At 35.4% G+C, this 27,812-nt stretch overlaps 1 protein-coding gene across 1 annotated transcript in view; it reads right to left on the bottom strand.

The window, feature by feature from the left end:
• Positions 1–27,812, bottom strand: part of LOC115224325 (growth factor receptor-bound protein 2) — a 73,673-nt gene that overhangs the window by 11,493 nt on the left and 34,368 nt on the right. Inside the window, exon 2 of the mRNA XM_029795185.2 lies at positions 8,999–9,096. Within this exon, the coding sequence (XP_029651045.1) occupies positions 8,999–9,096 (98 nt within the window). The remainder of the gene's footprint in view (positions 1–8,998; positions 9,097–27,812) is intronic.

Below are 27,812 nucleotides of genomic sequence, written 5' to 3'. Positions count from 1 at the left end.
TGTTATCCTCTTTATATTGTAGTTAAATTCATGTACAATTATTTTTGAAGGTGCCCAAGCTGATCAATTAAATCAAATGGCAGTGTTTTGGTAATACTTCATACATTGGGGTTACCATGAAAGACCATCAAAGTTAGGCCTAAACAATTGTAGCAACTTTAAGGGTTTTAGTTGTAGATTATTAATGAGTAGAGTGAGTGAGTTAGTAATTATCTTTGTGCTGTTGAAAGAAACTAATTTAAATAAATTTTGTTGAGTCCTGGGAGAGTCATTATGCCAATAATAATAACACATGCACAAGCTCACTGCTTTATTTATTAGTCAATTGGTTATATATCTAATCAATTAACTGATTGATTGTTTGTTTAAGATGTTGGTTAAACAATCACTTAGTTGTTTGTTATCAGCCAAAGTTCTCTCATTGCTGTTTGCAACCTTTACAGTGACCCATGACTCCCAACCCACTCAATCTTTCGTTGTAAGTTAGTTGCAAAAGATCTATTGGATAAATAAGTAGAAATAATTTCTCAATAGAGTGGAATAGAAGTAGATCTGTCTACACCATAGTCTATTGGGCAAGTGCTTGTCTGCAGTCTCTACTGTGTTGAGCAGATGAAAAGAAAGATTACTTATGGACAGAGTGTAAATATGTAGTTGGCAATTTTTCTCACAGGAGGAACTGCTTTCAATACTACAAACCAACAAACCATTCATCGATTTTGCAATTTAGCTGGTATATTTCACTGATGTAAACAATGATATATAGCATTTCATGGCATCTACCTGTGAGGGAGTGCTGAAAAGCTATTTTAAGGGTATTGCAAAAGGCCTAGCTGGAGGCCCAACCTTCTGAGTTCTTTTACAAAGCTTAGAGAAGGTGAAGGGTTGTTGCAGTAAGTGTGTGAATCTGAGAGAGGAATATGTTGAATAAAGTCATAATGAATTGATCCTCCTGTATTTTCTTATACCCAAACCCAGGAACTTTTCAGCAACTCCTTATACATATATATATATACTAGCAGTATCGCCCGGCGTTGCTCGGGTTTGTAAGGGAAATAACTATATAAGCATTTTTAGAGAGTTACTTCCCTTATAGATGCCAATTCGGGCTTTCTTAGCCATTTCTGTTTTGGTGTCTTCAAGCCATGAAGTCGTTGTTCTAAAAGAACGCTGGTCTCCTTGACAACGCATTACGACGTTGATTTCTTTACACTTCCTTCCTCACAGCTTCACGAGGGAGGGAAGGGGGAGAAGCAAACAGGTGCAGCTGTGAGCGTGGACGCCAACTCCGCCGCCATCGACACACAAAAAATTATGCATTAAAATGGAATAAAAAATGATGTTAAATTATTTTTTAAATCGTAGACTCATCGTTGACGCGCGCTAATAGCTAGACGGGATCTTTTCAATTCTGAAGCCAGGACCACAGATCTTTCTACTTAACTAAATAATCTGAAACTTCGTATGCTGATAGAGTCTAGCAAAACAAGACACAGGTTGGAACTAGTTTATTTGAGAAAAATCTATTTTATGACTTTAATCGTAGATTAAAACTGCGAATTTTAACCAATCAGATTGTTTGTTTTCATGTGTAAAACTTGACTGCATTCTATTAGTGTGACGTAGAAAGCGCTTTTGTGACGTACTAACGTTCGGAAAACTGTAAACAAACACAGAACGTAACGGCAGACGAAATACGGCTACGCATTTCGCCCGGCGTGCTAACGTTTCTGCCAGCTCTTTGCTTTTTTAATATTAAATTTCGGCGAAGTTTCTCTTGTCGTAGCACAAGTTTTCCGTCGATTTCCGTAAAAAACTTTTATTTTTTTACATAAGTAATGAGAGCGAAAGAGACTAAGAGGAAGCGATTTTATGATGAGGGAAGTTTGTCTTTGAAGTTACCGTCTAGGGGAAGCATTGATGTACATGTGTGTGTGTGTGTGTGTTTGATGGGGTGTGGGAGACAGTATGTTGTGTAAGTGAAGTGCTTCTGTTAGTGTGTGTGAAGAGACAGAGAGAGTAATGTGTGAAAGAGAGAGATAACTGAAATTTTTTACTCGGTGTATGTATATATGTATGTCTGCATGTATGTGTGTGTGTGTATGTATCTATGTATGTATGGCCGATTCATCGTAATTACGATGAATTGGCCATACATACATACACACACACATACATACACACACACACATACTTACACATACATACACACACACATACATGCCGACATACATATACACATACACTGAGTAAAAAATTTCAGTTATCTCTCTCTTTCACACATTACTCTCTCTGTCTCTTCACACACGCTTGTTTACATTTAAGATGTTTAATACGTCACGAAATTGGTGGTCGAGACGGAGTAAATAAAATAAAGCCGAATGACGGAATATCATTGGTTAAAATTCTAATTATTAAACAACGTTAAACTTAGAAGTTACAATTCCGTTTTCATTCTGGTTTATAATTAAGTTTACTTTTGACACATTCTACCAGTATACGAAGTTTCAAATTGTTTGGTTCAGTAGGAAAAATTTGAAAAAACTGGCTTCAGAATAGAAAAGATCCGCCAGACGGGCTCGATATGAATCACGACTATAAGATACCCGAATTTGGTTAAACTGCACCGCAAAATGTGGGAGGAGTTAGGAATCTAAATCGAAGGGGACAGACACTCACACAACTAGAGTTTTATATATATAGATATATATGAATAAAAATTTATATATAAAGAACGTGAAATACATGAAGGGACGAACACGGAAAACAGACAAGTCATTCGAAGCCTTCAATCTTCAGTCAGAAACCGAATCATCATGGCAAATTTCAGCTGTTTAATTCCATTTGCTCCAACTCGGCCAGCCCCAAGGAAAAAACTAAGCTGTGGGCATTAGATTTCTTGGTAGAAATATATATATATATATATATATATATCATGTGATCACGTGACCGACCAGACCATCAGCTGTTGTTACACATCGCTGGTCACAATGTTTTAGGGAGCAGGCCAACAGAAGAAAGAGGGAAAGAAAGAGTGGTGAAAGAGTACAGCAGGGATCACCACCCCCTGCCGGAGTCTCGTGGAGCTTTTAAGGTGTTTTTGCCCAATAAACACTCACAACGCCCGGTCTGAGAATCGAAACCGCGATCCTACGACCATGAACTGCTGCCCTACCCACTGGGCCATTATGTATATATATATATATATTAATTAATAATTAATTAATAAATAAAATAATATATAAATATAAAAATATACATACATATATATATTTGTATATATATATAAAATTTATAAGTTTAAATTATTTAAATAATTTTTTATACTTTTATATTTTTAAATTAATTTTATGTATTGGCTTATGTTTTTCACTGTTTGATTTGCCTAATAGTGGTTTTATCTCTAATTTGATATAATATATATATATATAATTTTCTTCTACTACTAAGCACTGACCTGTCCAACCACCCAAATTCCTAAATTCTTCATTCCATACTACTACCCACCTCTCTGCCTCATCACTTAGACTATCTCAGCACAATTGACACTCCTTTATTTTTTATGCCTCTCTCTCTATCACCCCCTTCCTTCTATCTTTTTACACTCTAATACCTTTCTCTCTTTATCACCCTTATCTTCCAATTCTTACTTTCAAATTATCTGGTACACTTTCCCTTACTATCTCTTCCTTGTTTTTCCTTTTTCTTTTTTTTCTTTATTCCTCTCTTCCTGCTTTTTCTTCTTTTATTTTATTTTATTATTTTTCTTATTTTCTTCTCTTTTTTTTCTCTTTCTTTATTCCTCTCTTCCTATTTTCGATTTGACCTTACTAATACATTCCCTACTTTTAGGTCAATAACACTCTATACTCAGAATGACCAATTTTAAATACTATTGGATTTTACTCATAAGGTATTGGAATCTTATATGTATGTATACCACTCTGCCTAAATAATGAATCTACAAATACAATATCCTTGCATATCTCGCATCTATTTTCATTCCTCCACCTCACTCTCTATTTCGTATCTTATCTAAATTAACTATTGCTTAACCATCTCACACCACCTCCGATGAAGGGATATAAATATCCTAGAAACAGCTGTAAGACTTATTTATAAATGGTCTAAAATCTACAGTTTTGGTTTTTTATCTCATTACAGAAAAAAATGTTATATGTGTGTATGTGTGTGTATATATATATATATATATATATATATATACAAATAAGAAAATGGAGGAACATATTCATTTCAATCATCGACTTACAGATATTACCAATTCATATTATTTATTAACTACATAAATAGGAACATCCAAATCCAACAAAACAAAACAATATACATCAATATGTAAGATAATAATACCATGAGAATAATACACACACTTATGTATATATATATATATATATATATATATATATATATATAATATATATATATATTCTTGTGTATGAATATTTTGTTTCATATTTATATTTGCATTTTTATAATTGTACTTTATAATCTCTGACGAGGCCTTGAGATATATATATAAGTAACTCATTTTTAACTGCATATTACCTCAATACATCTGACTAATATAAGCAGAATGAGATATCTTTATCTACAGGCTGAAACAGCTGTAAGATCCCTTTTGTGTGTATTATTCTTATGGTATTATTATCTTACATAGTGATGTATATTGTTTTGTTGGATTTGGATGTTCCTATTTATGTGGTTAATATATATATATATATACATATATATATATTATATTCGAAGGGATGGTGAAAAGTTTCTGACTTTAAGGGTGTGTGAAAGGCCTGGTTGGAGGCCCAACCTTCTGAGTTCTTTTACAAGGCTTAGAAAAAGTGAAGGACTGCTGTAGTAAGTGTGTGAATCTGAGAGAGGAATATGTTGAACAAAGTCATAATTAACTGATCCTCCTGTATTTTCTTTTACCCAAAGCCAGGAACTTTTCAGTACCTCCTTGTATAAGTGTGCAAACTGAGCCATTGGGAGTTAACTGTTTTGAACATTAACAAACTACTGTAAACTGCTGACCTCTTGGCAAAATGTCTAGTTCGCTATTGATCACTATTGTTTTTTTTGTTTGTTTTTTTGTTTTTTTACATACAATAAAATTATAATTATGATGATGATAAACAGAGAAATTGACATGTAGAAGATAAAGAAAGCATTATCGTAAAACTATAATTAAAAACAAAATTAAATGAAAACAGTTATCGATAAAGTCCATTACTACTTTATCACAATAATTATGCATCATCATAGTGCAGCACTAATCATTAATATGCTATCTTAGTAATAACTGTTTCTGATACAAGCAAGGCCACAAACATTGGAAAAAGGATTAGTTAATTAACTCAGCCCAGTATTTTACTGGTCCTTTATTTTATCAACCTTAGAAGGCAATGTTGACCTGAGTAGGATTTAACTCAAAATATAAGAAACCAAAACAAATACCACATGCCATTCAGTCCAATGAATGCTCTAATGATTCCACCAATCAACTGCTCTTGCCATCTCAAAAATACCAAAGCAAATTTAGAATTTTTAGCTGTTTGTGGATACTATTATAAACGATACCCAGTTTTCTACGAAAAGGCAGATTGATTGATTGATTCACAAAGTTATCCAATATGGGCTAAGTCTGCAGATTACCGGTTGAAGTGTTTGTCAAAAAAAGCATTGAATACTGATATGTAATATAAATCCCAGCTACATAGAATTAATTTCAAATCTGGCCTGAGCTAATGTGACAAGGATTATTTTGGCTTAAACCCACTTCCTGGTTTATTAGGTTTAGATCTCAGCTTTACTTTTATTTTAGATAAGTGTGCTGATGTACTTTTAATCAATAAAATATTACAGGGAAAGCTAATATCCCTTTCAGAAATTGTTATAATTTCATCAAAACATTGAATGTACAACCCAACATAGGTTAATGGTTAGTGATTTCAGACTTAGAGCCAAAAGGACTTGGCCATATCTTACTCAGCAAGAGTTTACAAAAGAAAGATATGGAAAATCAAAGACCCAGCAACAGTCAGAAATTTACAGAAACTCTAGTTGGAACATTTGACAAAAAGGAAGAAAAGTTAGAGACATGGACAAGTGGAAGTTCCTATGGGAAGTTCCTACTGAGAATTACTGACCAAATCTGTGATTGATGTAAAATTTCAGCCAGATTTAGGCTGACATGGTGGAACAGTGAGGCAGATAGAGATATAAAAAGCAAAAACACAGGCCTGAAAAAACTGGAAAAATGGTAGCAGCAGAGAGTTATAACAGGTAGTCAGAAGGGAAGCCTGGTAACATGTTTACATTGTGAAAGGAGGGGCAGAAAGCAAGATTTGCATATATTTTACAGTATGAGGATCAGAGGTGTGAAGTATTCACACAGAATCAAGGTGTTACAGGTGATACATGTATGCAAATGGATAATGGTACACTTGCATTTAGTAATTCTGAAAAGAAAGAGGCATAAAAGTGCTAGTATGAAAGGCTATTAAATGTGGAGAACAACTGGAAGAAAGAGCGTCTTCTCAATGTGAACCCAATAGAGTAGATGAGATGCAGTTTGGTGTAGTACCAGAGAAGTACTACTGATGCCATTTTCCTAGTAAAACAACTACAGGAGAAGTATTTAGCAAAAAGTAAACCAATGTAAAAGGAATTCATTAACCTGGAGAAAGCTTTTGATAAGAGTCCTTCATTCTGTGATTTGGTGGTCTCTGAGAAAATAGGAGTAGATGGATGGCTTGTGAGGTGAGAATCAGCTCCAAGTACAACAATGAATTTAGAGTACAAGTAGGAGTTCACTACGGCTCAGTACTCAGTTGCCTCTTATTCCTTATAGCTTGCCAGGAATTTAAGGCAAGCTGGCCTTGTGGACAATTATATGCTGATGACTTATAGCAGAATCTGGAGTATAATTTTTGTGGAAGCAAAACTTAGAATTAAATGGCCTTAAAGTTAACTTAGCAAAAGACCAAAAACATATATGATCTTCTCCCTGTCAGGTATATGGCCCTGCACAACATATAGGAAAGGTGTAGGCAAAAATTCAATACTATGTACCCAGTGCAAGCTCTGGACACACAAGAAGTGCAGTGGAATCACAGAAAGTTTAACAAAGACAGAATCTTTGTATGTAGATGTGCAGTAGCTATAAACATTAATGACAGAGAGAAAAGGATTTTCTCAAAGGTCTATGAAGCTCCTTAGAAGTAGTAGATAGTTTCTGTTACTGAGATGACAATTTACAGTGGAGGAGGATATTCTGAAAATATAGTTGATAGAAATGGAATAGGATGGAGGAGTTCAGGAAGCTATTACTTCAGTTGAAAAACAATGGTCTCTCTTTCAGATTGAAAGGCAGATTGTATGATACATGTATGAACAGCAATGCTACATGCTGTGACATGAGTTGTGAATGCAGAGGACATGCGAAGACTAGAAAGGAATGAAGTCAGTATGCTGTTGGATATGCAATGTCAGTGTGCATGAACGACAGTGAAAATGTACTATGAGAAAAAACAAGTACAAGAGGAATCAGATGTAGCATGCAAGAGAAGAGACTGTGCTGGTCTGGTCATATAATGCCTAAGCATGAAGATAGCTGTATCAAGAGGTGTCAATAGTCTTAAGTGGATGGAACTTGTGGAAGAGGGAGATCCAGAAAGTTGAGGGATGAAGTAATGAAGGCTGATCTCAACTTGCTGAACTCCATAGATGAGATGATACAGAACCAAGATGAATGTTGATTCACTGTGTTTGAGAAGACCCATCTGTCATAGCAAAAATGAAGTCCCAAAAGCATTATGCTTATGCTTGTACATGCTGGACCCTGTACCTAATTTGCCTTTGTCAAGCATTTCCCTGCATCTCATCTTCCTAACAACAATCTCTCCACCACTCTATGGCATTACTCATCTACTGCAACTATTTGCCAATTCTGCTCTCAATTGAGAGCAGAAATGACACATGTTCCATCCTTCTTTTTGCACTACCAGTTACCTTCTTCCCCACATGGAAACACTCACTTTTAAACTCCTTCCCTTATCCTCATTATCATCCTTTACCACACTATTTTCCACCAATCACTCACTTTCTGTATTTTCAGTTATATCTCTCTCTCCCCTCTGATCTACATCTTCAGTCTACCATATCTCATCTGTAACATCTCTTGTATCTATTATCATTCTCAACACCTTTCATATCCATAATCGATGCCCCTTCTCACCACTCACTAAGCTACCCTCATGTACTTTGGACCTTTACCTCTGTCATTGTACATCTCCCTCTGCCTTCACATTCTACACATTATCTACCAACAGATTTATGATACTGCTTGCTGCTCTCCACTCATACTGTCACTTCATTGCTTGTCACTTCCTCCTTCCTAAACCACTTCTACCTCTCTCACTTTTCCCCCTTCATACTGATATTTATTATTCAACCACACCTCCATCCTTGTTCATGATAAATTACAGCCACCTCTATTGCTGACTTTAACCATCTGTCACACTCCACTAACATTCTTATGAAATTCGACACCCTTTCCCTTCTTCCCTGATTCACCCTGAGGTATGCTCTGGCACCCCATCATTACTGTCTTTATCTTCTTTCCACCTACTCTCATATATTGTAATCATGTTTCTCCTCTATGGCAAGACACCTGCACTCGACTATCATACTTTAGCCTTCAACACTTGGCATAAAACCACTTCCTCCTCCTAAATACGCTCTCACTCAGTCAAGAAGGCTTTTACCCTTTTTATTCATTATTTTTGTTTTTGTCTTGCAAGTTACTTGGTATCCTCACTCTTTAGAAACCATGCCAAAGCTGACACTGGAGCTTGACATAGCCAGAGACCATCAAATCCTGTAAAATCCATGCCAGCATGGAAAACAGATTTTAAATGATAATTATGATGAAGAATATCAAATCACTAAAAATGAAAAAGGAGAGAAAGATTGGAAAACTTACTCTTTATGAATAATTTCAATATAATTATTTGGTATATAGCCTGTGTTGCCTTTCATTTGAGCGCGATACCAATTTGGGTCAGTTTCCATATCAATAATCTAAAATGAAAATTAGATAAATATCAGATAAATAGACAATTACACACACACACACTGTTTTAAGCCAACTATTCACAGAAAGATGCATCAGACATGTACAGTAGACCAATGGGTGTGTCTTTCAAAGGAATTCCTGCCAAGCAGTAAGATATACACATGGTCTTTCTATAAATAAGAGTGACTTGTCTGATTTGAGCAACAAATATCCCAATGACTTCATTAAAAAAAAATTTATCAATGAAAACAGTGAAAAGTAAAATATTAATGATGGTAAACATGCTGATCAACAGTGCAAATGCTCAAATTAATACAATATCAGTTAGCCTGTATTTTTACACCAGACTTTATAAGATTTAAAGTTTTTGCATATAATACAAGTATTCATTAGTCATATACAATATCATACCATATTAAGTATATCTTTGTACCATACAAGATATGTTGTAATTATATATATATATATATATCACACCTTGTATATATTTGAATTTGAGGAGACATCCTACCTAATAAAAGTGCTTGAAAATTTTTTTAAAAATCCAAATGATTATACACTTTATTTTCCAAATGTTTATTAAACACTTCTTGCATCTTAATCTGTCTATTTAAAATCTGCTCTCTCTCACTCCCTTGATACATTGCACAACAAAATCTTAATGTATGCTTATATAATTCAGACACACTACCATTTAAACATCCACCATTCCATGCTCATATGAGTTGAATGGAATTTACTTTGGCAGATTTTCTACAGTTAAATACCTTTCCTGTTGCCAACTCACACCCATTTCCAAGTAAGTAATAGTGTGCCATGATCAGACGTGCTTTTATGGAAGATTGGAAACATAGGACATTATTATTTGCATGATGGTCACATTCATTTACAACTATAATGCAGCATTAAGGCAGGGAGACAAAACACACACAAACTGGGCTTCTTTCAGTTTCTGTCTACCAACTCCTCTCAAGAGGCTTAGGTCAGTTTAGGGCTATAACAGAAGACACTAGCCTGAGATGCCACACAAAAATGGGAAAATAATACATAAACTAGTGGATATCCATGAAAAACCTAAGAGTGATAAATATTTAGTTTTATAGATAATTACTTGTGGCAAACTACTGAAAGGAATTAATTCGATAAAATACATTTTCCTCTCTCTCGCTTGTGTGTCAGTGTGTGTAAGTGTGTGCAATTCACTCTGCCAGAAATTTGGAAATGACATGCTGTACTGCTTGGCATTCCTGCCAGAAGCTCCAATATGAACATTTCAGAGTGTTTGGGTGTCAATATGAGGACAGTACAGAGGATTCAGCATGAGTTGGATGAGTTAAATGGTGATGACAAAGGTACGGCAGCTTAGAAAATTCACTCTGATCATTCTGATAAGGAAAGAACTCCTGAATTTATTGGTGAGATCCAAGCCATGATTGACAATGATCCCTCTAAGTCAATCAGATCCATCGCCAGAGACATGGGAGTGTCTGAGTTTCTTATCAGGCAGGTAGTCCATGCAGGCATTCTGTATTCCTCATACAAGATGAGAAAGGGCCAATTTTTATCCCAAGCCACCAAGGACAAGAGGAAAGACCACACCACAAAGCTTTTGAACAAACTTGAGCATGCCCACCAACCAAATATGCTTTGGTTTTACTCAGATGGCAAAAATTTCTGCCAGAATTAGATGGTGAACACACAGAACAACCATTGGCTTGCCATGTCCCCAAAACATGTACTGAGAGTGATAAAAATCAAACATTCAGTTAACATCATGGTGTTTGGAATGATCACTGATGATGGTGATGTTATGCCTCCATTCTGCTTCCCACACAGCCCCATACGCAACACAGAAGCCTACATCAAGTGCATGGAGGGGGTAGTGCTGCCCTGGGTTAAATGGGTGGCTGCTGGAAGACCCTATTTCTAGCAACAGGACTCTGCACCATGCCACACAAGTAGGAGAACCCAATCATGGCTGTTGGACAATTTCTGCGACCACATCACTCCTAACATCTGGCCACCTAACTCCTCAGACTGCAACCCCCTTGATTATTATGTGTGGGGCACAGTTGAGTGGGAGACTAACAAAACTCCTTGTAACACCAAAAATGAATCGAAGGCAAGGATTATGGTAGCATTCACCAACTTGAACAAAGGGACTGTCCAGAAGACCCAGGAAAACTTGAGATGAGGTGGTGAAGCATGACTTTTGAACATTGGGCCACATCAGATGCCACAATGGTTCTAAATTGTAGGTACAGGAGGTGGTCAAACTCCGCATAAGGAAAGGAGTAGACAATCACCATACACAACCACACAATTTATACAAGAACAGTTAAACTTATGTACATTACTTCTCAGTATCCAGCTAATTAAATGGTCTGTTAGTGTTTCCATGAAATACAGATAGTAAAAGTTTCACAGCACAGCAAAGTAAATGATCTGTTAGTATTTACACGAAATTCAGACATAGCAAAAGTACCATAGCAACTATTTAACTTTGATGTATAAGTCTTGGGAATGGACAGGGAGAGATTAGAGGCTGCTAATTATCTTAGTAGATTTATGCACATATTGTTAAGTTACAGAATTAAAAAATGGAAACATTTAAAACCCCTTTTTTAAATGAAATGTTTAGGTTTTAATTGCCATTCATGCCAGGAGTTCTCAACAATTTTTTCTCTATGGACACCTTTATTATTTTATACTGATGGACTCCCATAGCCATTTGCTGTTTAAAAGCTAGTTTTATAGAAACTTCTTACAAAATTTCTATTTTGTTTTTCACAAAGGCATAGCTGTGTGGTAAGAAGCTTGCTTCCCAACCACATGGTTCCAGGTTCAGTCCCACTGCATGGCACCTTGGGAAAGTGTCTTCTACTATAGCTTCAGGCTGACCAAAGCCTTCCGAGTGGATTTGGTAGACAGAAACTAGAAGCCTGTCATGTATGTCTGTGTGTGTGTTTGTGTGTAAATGTTTGTGTTTGACCCCCATCATTGCTTGACAGTCAATGATGGTGTGTTTATGTCCTCGTAATTTAGTGGTTCTAAATTTAGAATTTAGAATAAGTTCTGGGGTCAATTTCTTTGACTAAAACCCTTTAAGGCAATGCTCTAGCATGGCCACAGTCAAATGACTGAAACAAGAAGAATAAAAAGAAAAATTGACTTGTGTAAGTTGAACTACATAAAATGTTAGAGAAAGAATCCAAGCTATTTCTTGCAATACATACCAATACATATAGCTAAAGCAAAATTTTTTCAGAGGCTCTTAATATACTATTGTGAATCCTCAATTCACTATTTTGCTGTGTGGACCCCCCAAAATCTTATAATGGACCTTCAGGGGACATATGGACCCTGTTTGAGAACCACTGATTTAGGCAGTAAAGTTAGAATTACTATCACATGTAAAAGAGCAAATTTATTTTATATCATAATGTGATCTTGATCATCTGGCTTTACCTGACAGGAATTAATTTTCACCAACCTGTCAGTGATTAGGGATGAGTATACTTTTTGCATACTTAAATTTAAATCAATAGCAATTGATATCAACTCAAATTGTTTCCAGAAGATTTTTAAAAATCTAGAAAAAAAACCAATTGCTACATGGCAAAATTTTTTTTCCAGATTCAATGACAAATGATTTCAAGTTCTTTGAAGAAATTTTAGAATGCTGTCAAATATATCCACAAGCCACTGTAACAGTTACCCTTACTCAGAAAGACATGATTTTCATTTTCAGCATGCAGTATTTAGGAACATTTTCTTTATGTTGAACTTTTGAGCTTAATGATTAATCTGAAGCAATAGATAAGGTCTGGACTGAAGGTTTTGCAATGAGTTAATGCAATTGAATTATGCAGGTGACAATGGCAAGGGGAAGGTGGGTTTTTTTCTTTTTTTTTTTCTTGTCAATATGATATAAAGAGACCTTCGGTCTTGAATGACCATGGGATTGCACCTAGAAAGTTCGCCTCTGAGGTACAAGTCCAAGCAAGATTGTTTTTGGAATACCAGCAGTTACTCATGCATACCAGCCTCCCTTCTCCATGCCACTGATGTTATCCAAGGGAAAAGCAATGGCTGATACAGTTTGGCACAAGTGACATTGTAACTCATTTCTATAGATGAGTGAACTAGAGCAATGTGAAATAAAGTGTCTTGCTCAAGAACACAACGCACAGCCCAGTCTGGGAACTGAACTCACTACCTCATGATTGTGAGTCCGACACTCTAACCACTGAGCCATGCACCTTCACCAATATGATATAAAGCCCTGAGATCAATCAACCATACTGGAGAGCTCCATCGGTTGTCCAAAAAACTATGTTATCAATGTGAATATTGTTTCCTGCAAAAAAAACTGAAACAAAGATACTCGTCTCTTGTATCTGTCTCTAGTTTTTTTGGTAAAAGCATTTCCATTTGAAATGCACTATCATCCATCAATCTCATATATGCCATCAGTAACGAAATACCAGTACCAACAGTAGATTTATCTTGCTATAGGAGAAACGTCAACACTTATCAATTAATTGATCTTTTATGCCAAGTGTCATTTCATCAATTTGATTTTCAATGGTTTAGGTACTAAAGAAGTAAGTTTCAGTACAGTTCTTGCATTTTAACATATTCATTCTCTGTGGTATCACCAACAATTCACCCACAGTGTGCAGCTTGTTGCTTTTAGTAATAAGTAATGATATACTGCATGATGATACCAGACCACTACAAGCAGATTTATTCATATTCATTCATGTTGGCCAACATTGTGATTGTTTCTTTTTGCAAATTCTTCTTTGGAGGTGTTGAAATATCAGATTTTCTTTTTTTTATCACTTTGCCCATCCAAAGCATTTTCAGAATTTTGACCTAAATGTCCATGCTTGTTTTCAGATTCTTTTGTTAGCCTCAGTATCATATGTACTAAGTAATATAAAGCTTTCATAAGTTTCAAGTTACTCTAGTGGTTGAAAAAAAGTGGCAATGGATATCTAGGCACAGGTGTGGCTGTGTGGTAAGAAGCTTGCTTCCCAACCACATGGTTCCTGATTCAGTCCCACTCCATGACTCCTTGGGCAAGTATCTTCTACGATAACCTTGGGCCAACCAAAGCCTTGTGAGTGGATTTGGTAGACGGAAACTGGAAGAAGCTCATCATGTGTGAGTAGATATATATATATATATATATATATATATATATATATATATATACACTTCATTAATAAAGCGTATTACTCTACCTCCAGTATTCGAGTACTATTTTCACCCTCTTGTTTTGCATTTATGCGTCTACTTTGGTGTGTGTGTGTATATATACATATATTTGTATGTATATACACACATATATATATATCTATATATTTGTATGTATGCCTCTGTGTTTGTCTCCTATCATTGCTTGACAACTGATGCTGGTTTGTTTATGTCCCCGTAACTTAACAGTTTAGCAAAGGATACTGATAGAATAAGTACTAGGCTTACAAAGAAATAAGTCCTGGGATCAATTTCTTCACCCAACACCCTTTAAGTTGGTTCTCCAGCATGACTACAGTCAAATGATTGAAACAAGTAAAAAGAATAAAAGAATCATATATGAAGCATGAACATCAGGGAAATATATTCTGTTCAACACTTGAAACACAGATTAGATAAAGCGTTACATGGTAGACACAAACATGGCTGTGTAGAAGGTATTAGCATGAACCAACAAACAGTTTGTTCACTGAAATTATAAACAACACCGGTTCTTATTAGATCCATTAGTCTAGGTACTTCTGACAACACACAACCTATCAAAAAGCCTTGTGCCCTAGAATCTCTTGCACTAATGAATCTAGTGTGTTATGAACACGTATTCATTGTAAAGAGAAGCTGTACTCCTGTGTCAAATGGAACAGTCATTAGCACATTCATGTTCAAATCAGCTTTGCATATGACAAGATATTCATCAATTGTAGGTATCTACAATGTAAAAACTGATATGGAAACAGATTTTCTTTGTTATTCATTTCTCATATCACAGCTGTGTGAGACACAATTTTAGTTCCAGCAGGCACATTCAAGAAAGGAAAAAGAGTGCCACCCTGTTTGTAATAAGCCTGCTTTTATACTGGTGATGCAACCAACCTCACTGGCAGAGGTTACTAATACATGCCATTTCACCCATGCTTGTCCATTATTAATTTCGGTGAAATGGTCAATTAGTTTCCTTGATAGTTTCATGGCCAGTTCAGCTATAGCTAAAATGTTAAATGTTAAGGGTGTTAACTGAAAGGCCCACTCATTGCTTGAAAAAAAAAAAGTCAAGTATCCAATGCTTCAGTCGAATGCCCAGGGGTAGGCACTCATGCCCTTTTTTCTAATCAAATCTTTGGCTCTTCATTCTCAAATTAAGGTTCTGGTAAGTGTGAAGTGTACATGTGGGCACAGAGAATCAAGCATGTGTCTCACTTCTTGGTTTGCCTGTATTATATGCAGAGAAGACCTGCATCTGTATTATATGCAGGGAAGACCTGCCAGAAGGCAGGTGATGTGCTACAAAAGAGTGATGTATGAATGAATGAATGAATGAATGTAGACAAGTTGTGTAGATTGGATGTGGTGGGAGACAACCAGTGCTGATAATTATAATGAATAATATTAATTCCTAGTGTTCATAGTCGACAGAGTGTAAATACCTTGAGAGAAAAGTTGGACCTAAGAAGCATCAGATGTTGTGTGCAAGAGAGACGATTGCGCTGGTATGGTCATGTGGTGAGAATGGATGAAGATAGGTGTGTGAAAAAGTGCCACACCCTGGCAGTTGAGGGGACCTGTGGAAGAGGTAGACCCAGGAAAACCTGGGTCGAGGTGGTGAAGCACGACCTTCGAACTTTAGGTCTCACCAAGGAAATGACCAGAGACCGAGACCTATGGAAGTATGCTGTGCGCGAGAAGACCCGGCAAGACCAGTGAGAACAATCAAAATCAAACCAAATCAAATCATATATCAGAAAGCAGAACCAAAATTGAGGTCGATCAACATCAGTGGGAATTGTAGCTGTGGTTAAGCGAACCATCCGTTCGTGTCCGCTGCCAGCCTCGCCTGGCCCCCGTGCCGGTGATACGTAAAAGCACCATCCGTTCGTGGCCGTTTGCCAGCTCTGTCTGGCCCCCGTGTCGGTGGCACGTAAAAGCACCATCTGTTCGTGTCCGTTGCCAGCATCACCTGGCCCCGTGCCGGTGACACGTAAAAGCACCATCCGTTCGTGGCCGTTTGCCAGCTCTGTCTGGCACCTGTGCGGGTGGCACGTAAAAAGCACCCACTACACTCACGGAGTGGTTGGCGTTAGGAAGGGCATCCAGCCGTAGAAACACTGCCAGATCTGACTGGGCCTGACGAAGCCTTCCAGCTTCACAGATCCAGATGAACCGTCCAACCTATGCTAGCATGGAAAGCGGACGCTAAATGATGATGATGATGATGATGATTTGAAAACAGTTGTTGATCAAATGTAGTAAAACAATGGGACTTCTTAATAGAGAAAATATGATGTCATTCTTTCATGGGGAAAAAGTCTAAATATTTAATGATTCACAATAATTCAGAGAACTGACAACAGGAATACAAAAGTGGAGAAGTCATGTAACAAAGACCAGTTAAAAATAGTTTGGAGTGTATGTGTTGACTATAACTTAGTTGACCTACTTTCTCACCAGTTTCTAAATGCTGTTGTGTCATAACAATTTACTAAAAAATGTCACTGAAGTATTTATTCACTAATACAATATATATATTAACTAATATTAACAAAGTATATGTGAGTGTGTGTGTGTGTGTGCACATGTGTATTTTGAGGGTGAAAGTAATTTCAATTAAAGGAAAATATTTGCAATTTTTCAGGGTTTTTTTTTTTTTTTTTTCAATTATTCTGTTGAAGGAATCATAAGATTTCTCTTCTGATTACTATTAATCTATTCCATGAAAATTAAAGAATATATAATAATTCAAATCTGTACTACATTTGATCTCGAATTGGCATCTATTCCTGGATGTGTACACAGTATAAATCTAGCTTGAAACTAAGAAGCTTTATTTCAAAACCAAGAGGTATAACATTCTTATCCATATTTTGAGTTATTTTGGTAATGAAGTCGGTCCCTTAAAAAAAAAAAACATTAGTAAGAATTTGTTGCTGTCTAAAGGAAGCTAATACCTCTGAGACTAAACAGTATGTGGGAGCTATTAAAATATTTTCCTTGAGTGATTTGCTTTAAAGTTCTAAATTCTTAGATATTTTGTACAGCTCACTGGGAAAAAAATTGTTTTAGCAATGAAAGAGATTGAAAATTTTTATAATAATTTTTTTAAAATTTCATATTTAATTTTTAACCCTTGAAAAAGGTTTTTAAAGATTTTTAAAATAATTAATGCTTCCTTATTTCAATTCTATCCTCCCTCCCCTCCCTGTTTATTAGGAACATTTGGAGGATACCAACATCTCAGATGAAGAACAGGAAGAAAAATAGTGGCTGCTGGGCACTTGTAAGGTAATCCCAAAGGCTTGCTTATCTGATGAAAAAAGATGAAAGATTGAGCAAATTGTTTAGTGAGACAAAGATGATGATGAGAAACAAATGAGTTTGAATGGAAGTGTATGAAAATTTCTCATTCAGAGGAACCAAGCTCATTGAAACAACACACCAACAAGCAAGTGGTGGTAGCATGTTGAAAAGTAACTGCCAATCAATCAAATAACATTTGAATGCAGTATGTGGTGTTTGTATATTGTTAGACATGTCGGCAGTGCTTCAAAATGGGTCTTATTTGAGCTTTGTAGAAGTTCAGCAAATGATTATAGTAGAAATATACTTCATCTGAGGAAGATGCCAATTCTTTGGGATGAAAATCCAACATGTTTTATAATTCACTATTGCTATATATAAATCAAATTGATTACGTATACTTTAATAGATTATACCAAAGCATTTTACAGTAAAATACAAGATGATTAACTGTTTTTTTTTTAAAACAAAATAGGTGATAAAGACCTCCAAATAATAAAAATGTACTAAGAACAAATAGCTGATGTAAAAAAAAATATTTCTTAAGTGGGGAATAATCTTAGAATTTAAAATTAACAAAGGAGTCAAACAAAGCTGTGCAATATCCTCTTGACTAATTCACCTCTGCATTGAAAACATCAGAGAAGTAGAAGGCATACCAGAACTGTTGATATGAGGATATGAACATCATCAACATTTCATATAGGGAGTTGATATACAGAACCTTATAACTATGGTAAACAACAAAAGAATTTCTTACGGAATAGAAATTAATGTCATGAAAACAAAATCAATGGTAATCAGCTACAATCAAGTCATCAAAAATGAACATAATTGAAGAAAAGCCAACTGAGCAAACACCAAAAATAATATACCAGAATCAAAAAACTAGAAATGTGAAACAAATTAAAAGGACAGATACAGCTGAAAAATTATTTGAAAAATTCTAAATATGTAACATCAAGCAACATTAATATGGAAATCAGAAAGAGGTTATTAAAATATCATGTACAGTCCATTTTGGAACTAAGACATGGACTTAAATAAAAATACTACCAAAAAGATTACAAACCTTTGAGATGCAGACATATGAAAGACTTTTCAGAATATCATTGATAAAATATAAAAATTAATAATAAAGAAATAAAGATGATAAAAAACTGAGAAATTTTATTAGACATCTTTGATACATGCTAGGTACTTAAAAAAAAAAGGGTTTACAAAGACCTGTTAACAGAAGACAAAACAAAAAGGAAGGGAAGAAGACAAAAATTATGCAGGTGGATATCAAGAATTAAACAGACTTAAAATACAATTTATGTATAGAGACAGAGCAATAAACAGTGAAATGGCAAACTATGTTATTCTACTTGCTGAGAGTAAACGATGGTGGTGGTGGTAGTGGTGGTGATAATGATGAAGATACAGTTACATTCTTCTGAAATAATCTCATCTATTTCTAATTTTCTCAAAAAAAAAAAAAAAATGCTGCACCAAACTGTTTTTTTTTTTCTTATATATATATATATGAGGGGGTACCCAAAAGTAACTGGAAATGTTCTCTGTGGGGGAAACCAATAGTAGTTCAGGCTTCTACTGCAAGAAGTACTTGATGCAACCCTCAGGCATCAGTATGTTGACCAGTGGCATAGAGTGAAGTCATACTGCTATGTGGTGTGTCTTTGTTTTGCTGTGCTCCTCCTCTGTTCGTCAATTTTTGTGATGACTGAAACAAAGAAATGTGCTTCTGCAAAATTCTGTTTTCTAGTGGGGAAAATGTTGGCCGAAACAGTTGTCATGTTTCTAACAGCTTACAAGGATGCTGCCATGAGCAAAACACAAGTTTATGAGTGGTCTTCACACTTTAAGAATGGTCACTTGTCACTTGAAGACCAACTTTATTCAGTGAATGAATGAAAACATCATGAAAATTCGAGGACTGATTTTGGGAGATCATTACTGAACAATTGACAAACTTGTTGATATGACTGGTGTGTCCTGGAGCTCCTGCCAACAAATTTTGAGTGAGGAGTTGCAAATGAAAAGAGTTGCAGCAAAATTTGTGACTTATTTGCTCACAGAAGATCAAAAGCAGTCACAACAGAATGCATGTCGTGAATTGAAAGAACAGTTGGAAATTGATCTGGATCTTTTTGTGAAACCCATCACTGGTGACAAAAGCTGGTGCTACAGAATTTGCAGATGTGGAAGAGGTGAAGGAAAAAAACAATGGCATCACTTTGCAAGAATTCCAGCACTGCTTTGAAAAGTGGAAAACAAGTCTGGACCAATGCATTGCTTCAAATGGAGAATACTTCGAAAGCAATAAAAGCATACACATGTAAAACTAAGTGAATAAAAGAATTCCAGTTTCTTTTGGGTACCCCCTCATAAACATCCAGTAGCTAAGTTTCTCCTCTCTTGTATCAATGAAACATACGTAAGATACATGCACTTCTCAAGCTGGATCACAGGTACCTGTGTAGGTGATCAATCACTATCAGCTGGTTTTCTCTGTTGCTTTGTGTGCAAGAGGAAGCAGACCATTATAGAAATATGGACACAAAATAATGATGATGATGATGATAATCTGTAAGGTCACAGTGGAAGATCATTAGTGGTGACTTAGCACATTTACAAACTTTGGGGGCTTTAGTTGCGGATTGTTTTAATAAATAAGGAGGGTGTAGTTTCTTGTGTAAAGATTATATTTTAGTGAAAGTCATCACATCTTCATTGAGAATGGTTTTGAGATTTCTGTTTATGGAGGTTGTGCAAATATGGTGTGACGCTTCTAAGTGGCTGACACCTATGTGCTCATAGTTAAGAGGAGTGAAGAGTGAAAACATCTCCAAAAGAGTATGTGTGATTAGAAGTAACAAAAAATAGGTCACTCAGAGTGTGAGAAACATGGCCAATCCTTGTGATACACTAGACTTAATAAAATATAGGTCAAAGTAAACCTTGCCAGCACTAGGTGCATTAGAGCAGTCTGAAAGGAAATTTTCTACTCAAGAGATAAGATAGAAGCACTTCAAGGATGTATGTAATCTTTGAGAGGGCTTTATGAGTACTGCACGCCTACAAAAGCTGGTAGATTTTCATTATAGTAACTCTGTTCTTGAAGGGCCAGATATAATCTGGTCACAGTTTGTTTCACACACACACATGTACATACATGTATACTTGCTAGTTGAAACTGTTAGAATCACTGTGCAGTAAGAGCAGCCTAAATAAACCACTACACTCTAGTATTGTATTGAGCACTTTTTCCCTGTTTGTTAAAAGGTAACAAATGTGTGTGTCCCGTTAGCATTTAAACCAGCAATATCTGGCTAAAATATTCTACCTGTTTTATCTTCAAACTGGTCAGATCTGGCCTTTCACAACTACCCTACACATCATCAAAATCTCAAAGCTATGAAACGTGCTTCTGTGAAATTGTTTTCTGCTAGGGAAAAAAGTGGCCGAAACAGTTGTCATGCTTCTAACAAGCACGATTAATTCCAAATGATGTGAATACATAAGCATTACATTTGACGGAGCAATCTGAATGCTAAAGGGATATATATATATATATATATATTATATATATATATATATATATATATATATATATTGACAAAAGTTGCTAGCTACATGCTGTCAATATATTGTTTGCTTGCTTCACACCTTCAATAATCCAACTCTTTCCTAAATGCTTTGAAAATAATATATTCTTCAAACAGTCCTCTAATGTACATCATGCTCATAAAAGAAAGAAAATATACCAAGCAAGCATAGCTTCACACAAAAATCCTATCTCAAACTATCACCAAAGCATACAGGAAGACTAACATTGATATAAACACAAAAGTGAAGGACATAGCCACTCCTGAAAATAGACAATTGTGTGAATTTCCTCAACATTTGGCTCTCTATTTCATTTCATGGACCATAATGATTTCAGTGAAGAATTTAACATACCAGTAGGGCTCTGTTATTGACCTTTACTATTTATTATAATTTCCAGGCTATAACAGAGGAATTTAAGACTGCCTGCATGAGAGCTTTAACAGAGGAATTCAAGATTGCCTGTATGTATGTTGATGGCCTACTTTTCAGTGCAGAATTACTCTTTTATTCTTTTACTTGTTTCAGTCATTTGACTGTGACCATGCTGGAGCACTGCCTTTAGGTGAGCAAATCGACCCCAGGACTTATTCTTTGTAAGCCAAGTACTTATTCTATCAGTCTCTTTTGCCAAACCGCTAAGTTACAGGGACATAAACACACCAGCATCAGTTGTCAAGCGATGTTGGGGGGACAAAGACACACAAACATATACACACACACATACACATATATATATATATACATATATATATATATATATATATGACAGGCTTCTTTCAGTTTCCATCTACCAAATCCATTCACAAGGCTTTGGTCGGCTATAGTAGAAGACACTTGCCCAAGGTGCCACGTAGTGGGACTGTACTCGGAACCATATGGTTTGTAAGCAAGCTACTTATCACACAGCCACTCCTTTCCCTATTAGTCAAAATTTAGAAAATTCAAAATGCAGAAGCAAATCATATAATCAAGCAACCTCAAAATAAACCTAACAAAGACAAAATTTTTAGTTGACAGAGAAGACAGAACTCTACTGCCATCTGGGAAATGACCATGCTCATTAGGCAGAAAATGAGTGAGTAGGAATTCTATATGCTGGACCCAATATAAACAGTGAGATCACAAGCAGACCGAGAGAACAGAAACTTTATATGTAGTAGTCATACAGCAGTAAAAATTTTTCAGAGTTGGGAAGTAGCTTTTCTTACCTAGGTGGTCTAATTAGCAGTGGAGGAAGATATTTAAAAAATATAGTGGCCTGAGTAAGAAGCAAGTGGATCAGCGAGTTTTTACCACTGCTGTCAACAAAGGGTTCTTCCCTCCAAATGTAAAAAAAAAATTGTATGACACTTGGGTGTATAGTGCGGTGTTGCATGGTAGCAAACAATGGTAGCTGAATGCAGAGCAAGTGCAAAGACTGAAAAGAAATTAAGTGAGCATGTTCTGCTGGATACTTAATATTAATGTGCATGAACAACAGAGTACAAATGAGCTGAGAGGAAAACTGAATATAAATGGAATTAACTGTAATATACAAGAGAAAACCATGATGGTGCCAGCATCAAACAGGCACTCCATCAGCTATCTATATATTAATATGCTTGTACCATCGGTGTTTGTCACGCTAAGGGAGATAAGTCTGGATTAAATTTCAGTCATTTCCCTTGGTTTCTGGATTGGCATTGTTGCAACACTCTTGAAAGGTGGTAAAACTCTTCACAGTATATTCAAGCTTCCAGTTCCTTTGAGTGAAACAAAGTTTATGCAATGTTCCATCAAATTCTGATCAAGGAAACATTCCTAGCCGAGTAAGTCTTCATTATTGATGAAGCTTCAATGATACCAGTTAATGCTTTGAAAGCTATAGATTATTTAAGAGATATTATGAATAGTAATAGTATATTTGATAGGAAAATTATCGTACTAGGAGTAGATTTTAGACAAGTGCTTCCAGTTGTTTCCAGAGCTCCTCCTGCAGCTGTACTTGATGCCTGCTTCAAACGCTCCTCTATGAGGGATAATTTTCACCAAATGCAATTTAATGCAAAACATGAGAACAAATGCAAATGAACAAGATATTTTGAAGAGGCTACTACAACTTGGAAGTGGATTTCTTCAAAGTTCTCTTGATAATCTCGCAGAAGATACTATTGATATTCCTGAGGCGCACATATGTAACAATTCTTTGGTATCTGGTATATTTGACAATTGTACAGCAGAAGAAATAAAAAATAGAGTGATCTAATCCCCTAAAAATTCGGACTGCTTAGCAGTCCGAATTCTAAGATTGCCCACTGAAACTAAGACATATCTAAGCACCAACTCAGTAACTGATAATAAAGAAGCAGCCCAGAATTATCCCATGGAGTTTATAAACTCTCTTACACCTTCTGGAATGCCTCCCATCACCTTAACTTAAAAGTCAGAGCAATTATTATGCTTTTTAGAAACCTCTCTATAACACAAGGTCTATGCAATGGAACTCACTTGAAAGTACTTCAGCTCCACAAGCATAGCATCAAAGCATCAATTATAAGTGGATCTCATTATTACACAAGAGTACTGATTCCAAGAATCAAACTTATTCCATGCAATGCAAACATTCCACTCATTATGCATCGGATCAATTTCCCTATTTGTCTTTCCTATTCTATGACAATCAATAAAGCACAGAGGCAAACATTCAATAGAATTGGCATACACTTGCCACAACCATGCTTCATTCATGGCCAGCTTTACATAGCTTTTTCAAGAGCAAAGCCGATGAACAGTGTGAGGGTTAAAGTGATACCTCAAAACGAATCCACTCCTGGTCGCAGAAGGGGAATCACCTACACTAGAAACATTGTATATATAGGGAAGTGCTGTAACAGATGTATTTAACATATACTTTCACACAGTAACTTAATATATACTTGTATCTCTTATTATAAAAGGCAGATTTTATCTGCCTCTCTTTGTCAGTTATAGAAATCTACAATATAGGATTTCTTCAATTACAATTTACCTAGCATTTTTAAGAGTAGAATGCATCGGGTTTTGCCAGGTCCAGTTTTTAAAATTTAAACTCCAATTAAGCAAAATTTACAGAAAACTCACATTCTGGTGTGTATGTCAAATGCTTTTCTTAGTCTGGTTTACAGCACATGCAAACGCACACACACAGTGTGCAACGAATAAAGTGAAACTAGATGTAATATTTGTTTCTGTCTATCACGCTGATAGATACATGAGTAAAATGTATGGCAAACTAACAGATAAGAGTGAGTGAAAATGTTCTTGGAAGAGAGTAAATAGCGACAGAGTGATTTGAGGAAGACTAAACTGAAAGTATGAAACAGTGTTTATGTATAAACAGACGACACTTATATAAACCCTTTCGTTACCAAACCGCCCAAATTTACCTATTCATATTTAAATGAGAATATCAGAGTAAATCTCTTTAGTACATTCGTGAAAACACGTATTATACTTTGTAAATACTTCAAATACAGTTTTGTACAAAAATCGAAGTGTAATTTTAATTCCGTGAATTATGGGAGATTTTTTTCCGAAATTTGTTCCTATAGTGTTTTCAAAATTTGTAATTCTGACAAAAAATGGATACGAATTTCATTATATCAAGCAGCGAGTCAGAATTCGAAGGATTTTCTACTGAAGACCTTCATAAATCTAACTCTATGACTGAAAAAAAAAAGCATCTTTATATAAGAGTGAAGTTGTGTGTCTGTCTCCTACGATTTAGATTCGTAACTACTCCCACATTTTGCGGTGCAGTTTAACCAAAAGCGGGTATCTTATAGTCGTGATTCATATCGAGCCCTTCTGGGTATTAGCGCGCGTCTACGATGAGTCTACGATTTAAAAAAAATTACCATCATATTTTTCCATTTTAATGCATTTTTTTCGCTTTTATATAAAGGAAGTAACTCTCTAAAAATATCTACGATGTGTCAACGATTTAAAAAAAAAATTTACCTTAATTTTTTTTCAATTTTTAATGCATTTTTTTGCTATTTTTTGGCTATAACTCTCTAAAAATGCTTATATAGTTATTTCCCTTACAACCCGAGCAACGCCGGGCGATACTGCTAGTTATTAATAAATATAACAAAGTATAATAGAATTTTCCATTAACCAAAATAGTGCAAATTAAACAATTTTGATTAATTGATAACTATTCAGCGAACGATATTTAAATTATCCATGAACTTTTTCACAGGTCCAGCTAGTGACAACGAATGTTTCAGTTGATCTGATCAATGGAACAGCTTGCTCATGAAATTAACATGCAAGTGGCTGAACACTCCACAAACACACAGGCTCTTAACACAGTTCTCAGGGAAATTCAGCAGGACACAGAATGTGACAAGGTTGGTTCTCTGAATTACAGGTACAACTTAATTTTGCCAGCTGAGTAGACTGGAGCAACATAAATTAAAGTGTCTGGTTCAAGGACACAAAATACCCCAAGGAATCATAACCTTCCAATTGTGAATCAAATACCTTGACCACTAAGTCCCGTGCCTTCGTGGTACCAGCAGGTGATGAATATCGAGGATGACAGTTGGGTAAGCTGAAAGTCAAGAGAAATAGAAAACCAGAAAGGACATGAGAAGTGGTGAAAGCTGATTTCAAGAGGCTGAACTTCACAGAGATGTGGCAAAATGTTTTGCTAGTTAAGGCCTACCTATCCTATCCAAGCATGTAAAAATGGACATAAAATGATGACATAAATTTGGGTCAAATTTTACCATACAAGAATAAATAAAGAGAGTGACAGTTTTGTCAGTAGCCCAAATGTTTTCATACATGAGTATCAAGAATTTATACTGCAAACATCAAAATTACAACTTTATAACTGTCTTCCAAAAAGGCTAAGGAATCTAAATGTATAAAATTGCTTATGAATGTGTGTATACACATGTAAGAATGTTTGTATGTAAGCACACACCTATCAAAAACCAGTGAAGATATAAATTGGTGTAAATTATACAGCAAAAGATGTACTTTTTTTTATTCCGCATATACTATCTGCAGTAGATTATATATAAGCTGGATAGAACAGCTTCTACTGACTCATTGGTGATACTAAACACATAAAACTGAATTCTATGATATACAGCAGAGGTAACACAAGAAACAAAGAAGTTTTCTCATTACTAATCTTGCATGTGGAGAATAAGCAGAAATTACAGCAACTATCAAATTGCCTGTCATGAGCTTAAATTTAATGGTTCTAGCACTCACTTTGACTACCTTAACTGTATACCCAACTACTTCATTGCTAAAAATATACTTGCCCCATCAGTATCAGAATTATTAAGTATCCAGAATTTAAATTTATGCTTTTTTTTCTTCTGATCAATCAAACAATTACAATTTTTCATCTTATTTCCAGGAGTCATTACAGTTCAATCTTTCTAAATTCTAACATCTTAACCTTGCATACTCTTCTGATCATCATCATACACACACACACATTTAAGGAAGATAAATAAAACCAATAAAATAATTACTTGCTTAAAAAAATATATCTGAAGTTTGATATCAGGCATGTTTTTCTTCTTTTTATACAATTCCTTATAGTAATTGTATTCATCTATTCATTATTTACTCATTTGCTTCTGAAACACTTTTTTTCTTTAAGAGAAATGTTCTGTTTTTTGGTTCTAGCAATAATGGCTAGAGCTTCATCAAAAGACTAGAAAGCCTCAGAGAGATCTTTAGTTGATAAAATTTATGGTAGCTCTGCATCCTAAACTCTTATTATCTTGATTTTTTTTAGTAAGATGTTGTTCTCTCTATATATTGTCCTCAGATATTTCTTCTCTATTTAATTCAAATAACTCCATTTCAACACATCTTTTTCATTTATATCAGTGTTTCTCAACCATTTTTTGCCTATGGACTCCTTTGGTTTCCAATTTTACTCTATTGGACTCTCGTAGCCAGTCAGTGTTTTTAAAAAATCCTATTATCATCATCATCATCGTTTAACATCCGTTGTCCATACTAGCATGGGTTGGACGGTTTGACCAGGATCTGGGAAGCCAGAAGGCTGCACCAGGCTCCACATAAATTTTAACAATAAAATCTTATATGGACCCCTAAGGGTCATGTGGACTCTGGTTGCAAACCACTGATTTATATCACTTAATTCAGCATATGAGCTAGCCCAACAATCTCTTCATGAATATTTTGTACTAGCTGTTCAAACTCAGAAAGTCCACAATATAGTCTGGATAAATTTTACTCCAGACAAGATTCATTATGGTTGTTTTCACTTCTTGCCATACTTCTGTACATTGAGCATTCATACCAACATTTCTTTAGAGGAAGTTTAGTTTCGGTGTCTAAACTTAACAGCTTAACCCTTTAGCATTTAAACTGGCCACATCTGGCCTTAATATTCTACTTGTTTCATATGTTCAAACTGGCAAGATTCAGCCTCTCACACTTACCCAACAATTCATTCTAAAAATAAACAATCACATCATTGACCTGTTGAAGCTACAAGATAATGCATTATTTATTCAAAATAATAAGG

This window comes from Octopus sinensis, linkage group LG2 (genome assembly GCF_006345805.1).
Source record: "Octopus sinensis linkage group LG2, ASM634580v1, whole genome shotgun sequence".
Classification (NCBI taxonomy): Eukaryota; Metazoa; Mollusca; class Cephalopoda; order Octopoda; family Octopodidae; genus Octopus; species Octopus sinensis.
The sequence above is the reverse complement of the archived record's forward strand: the minus strand, read 5'-3'. Positions and strand labels throughout refer to the sequence as shown.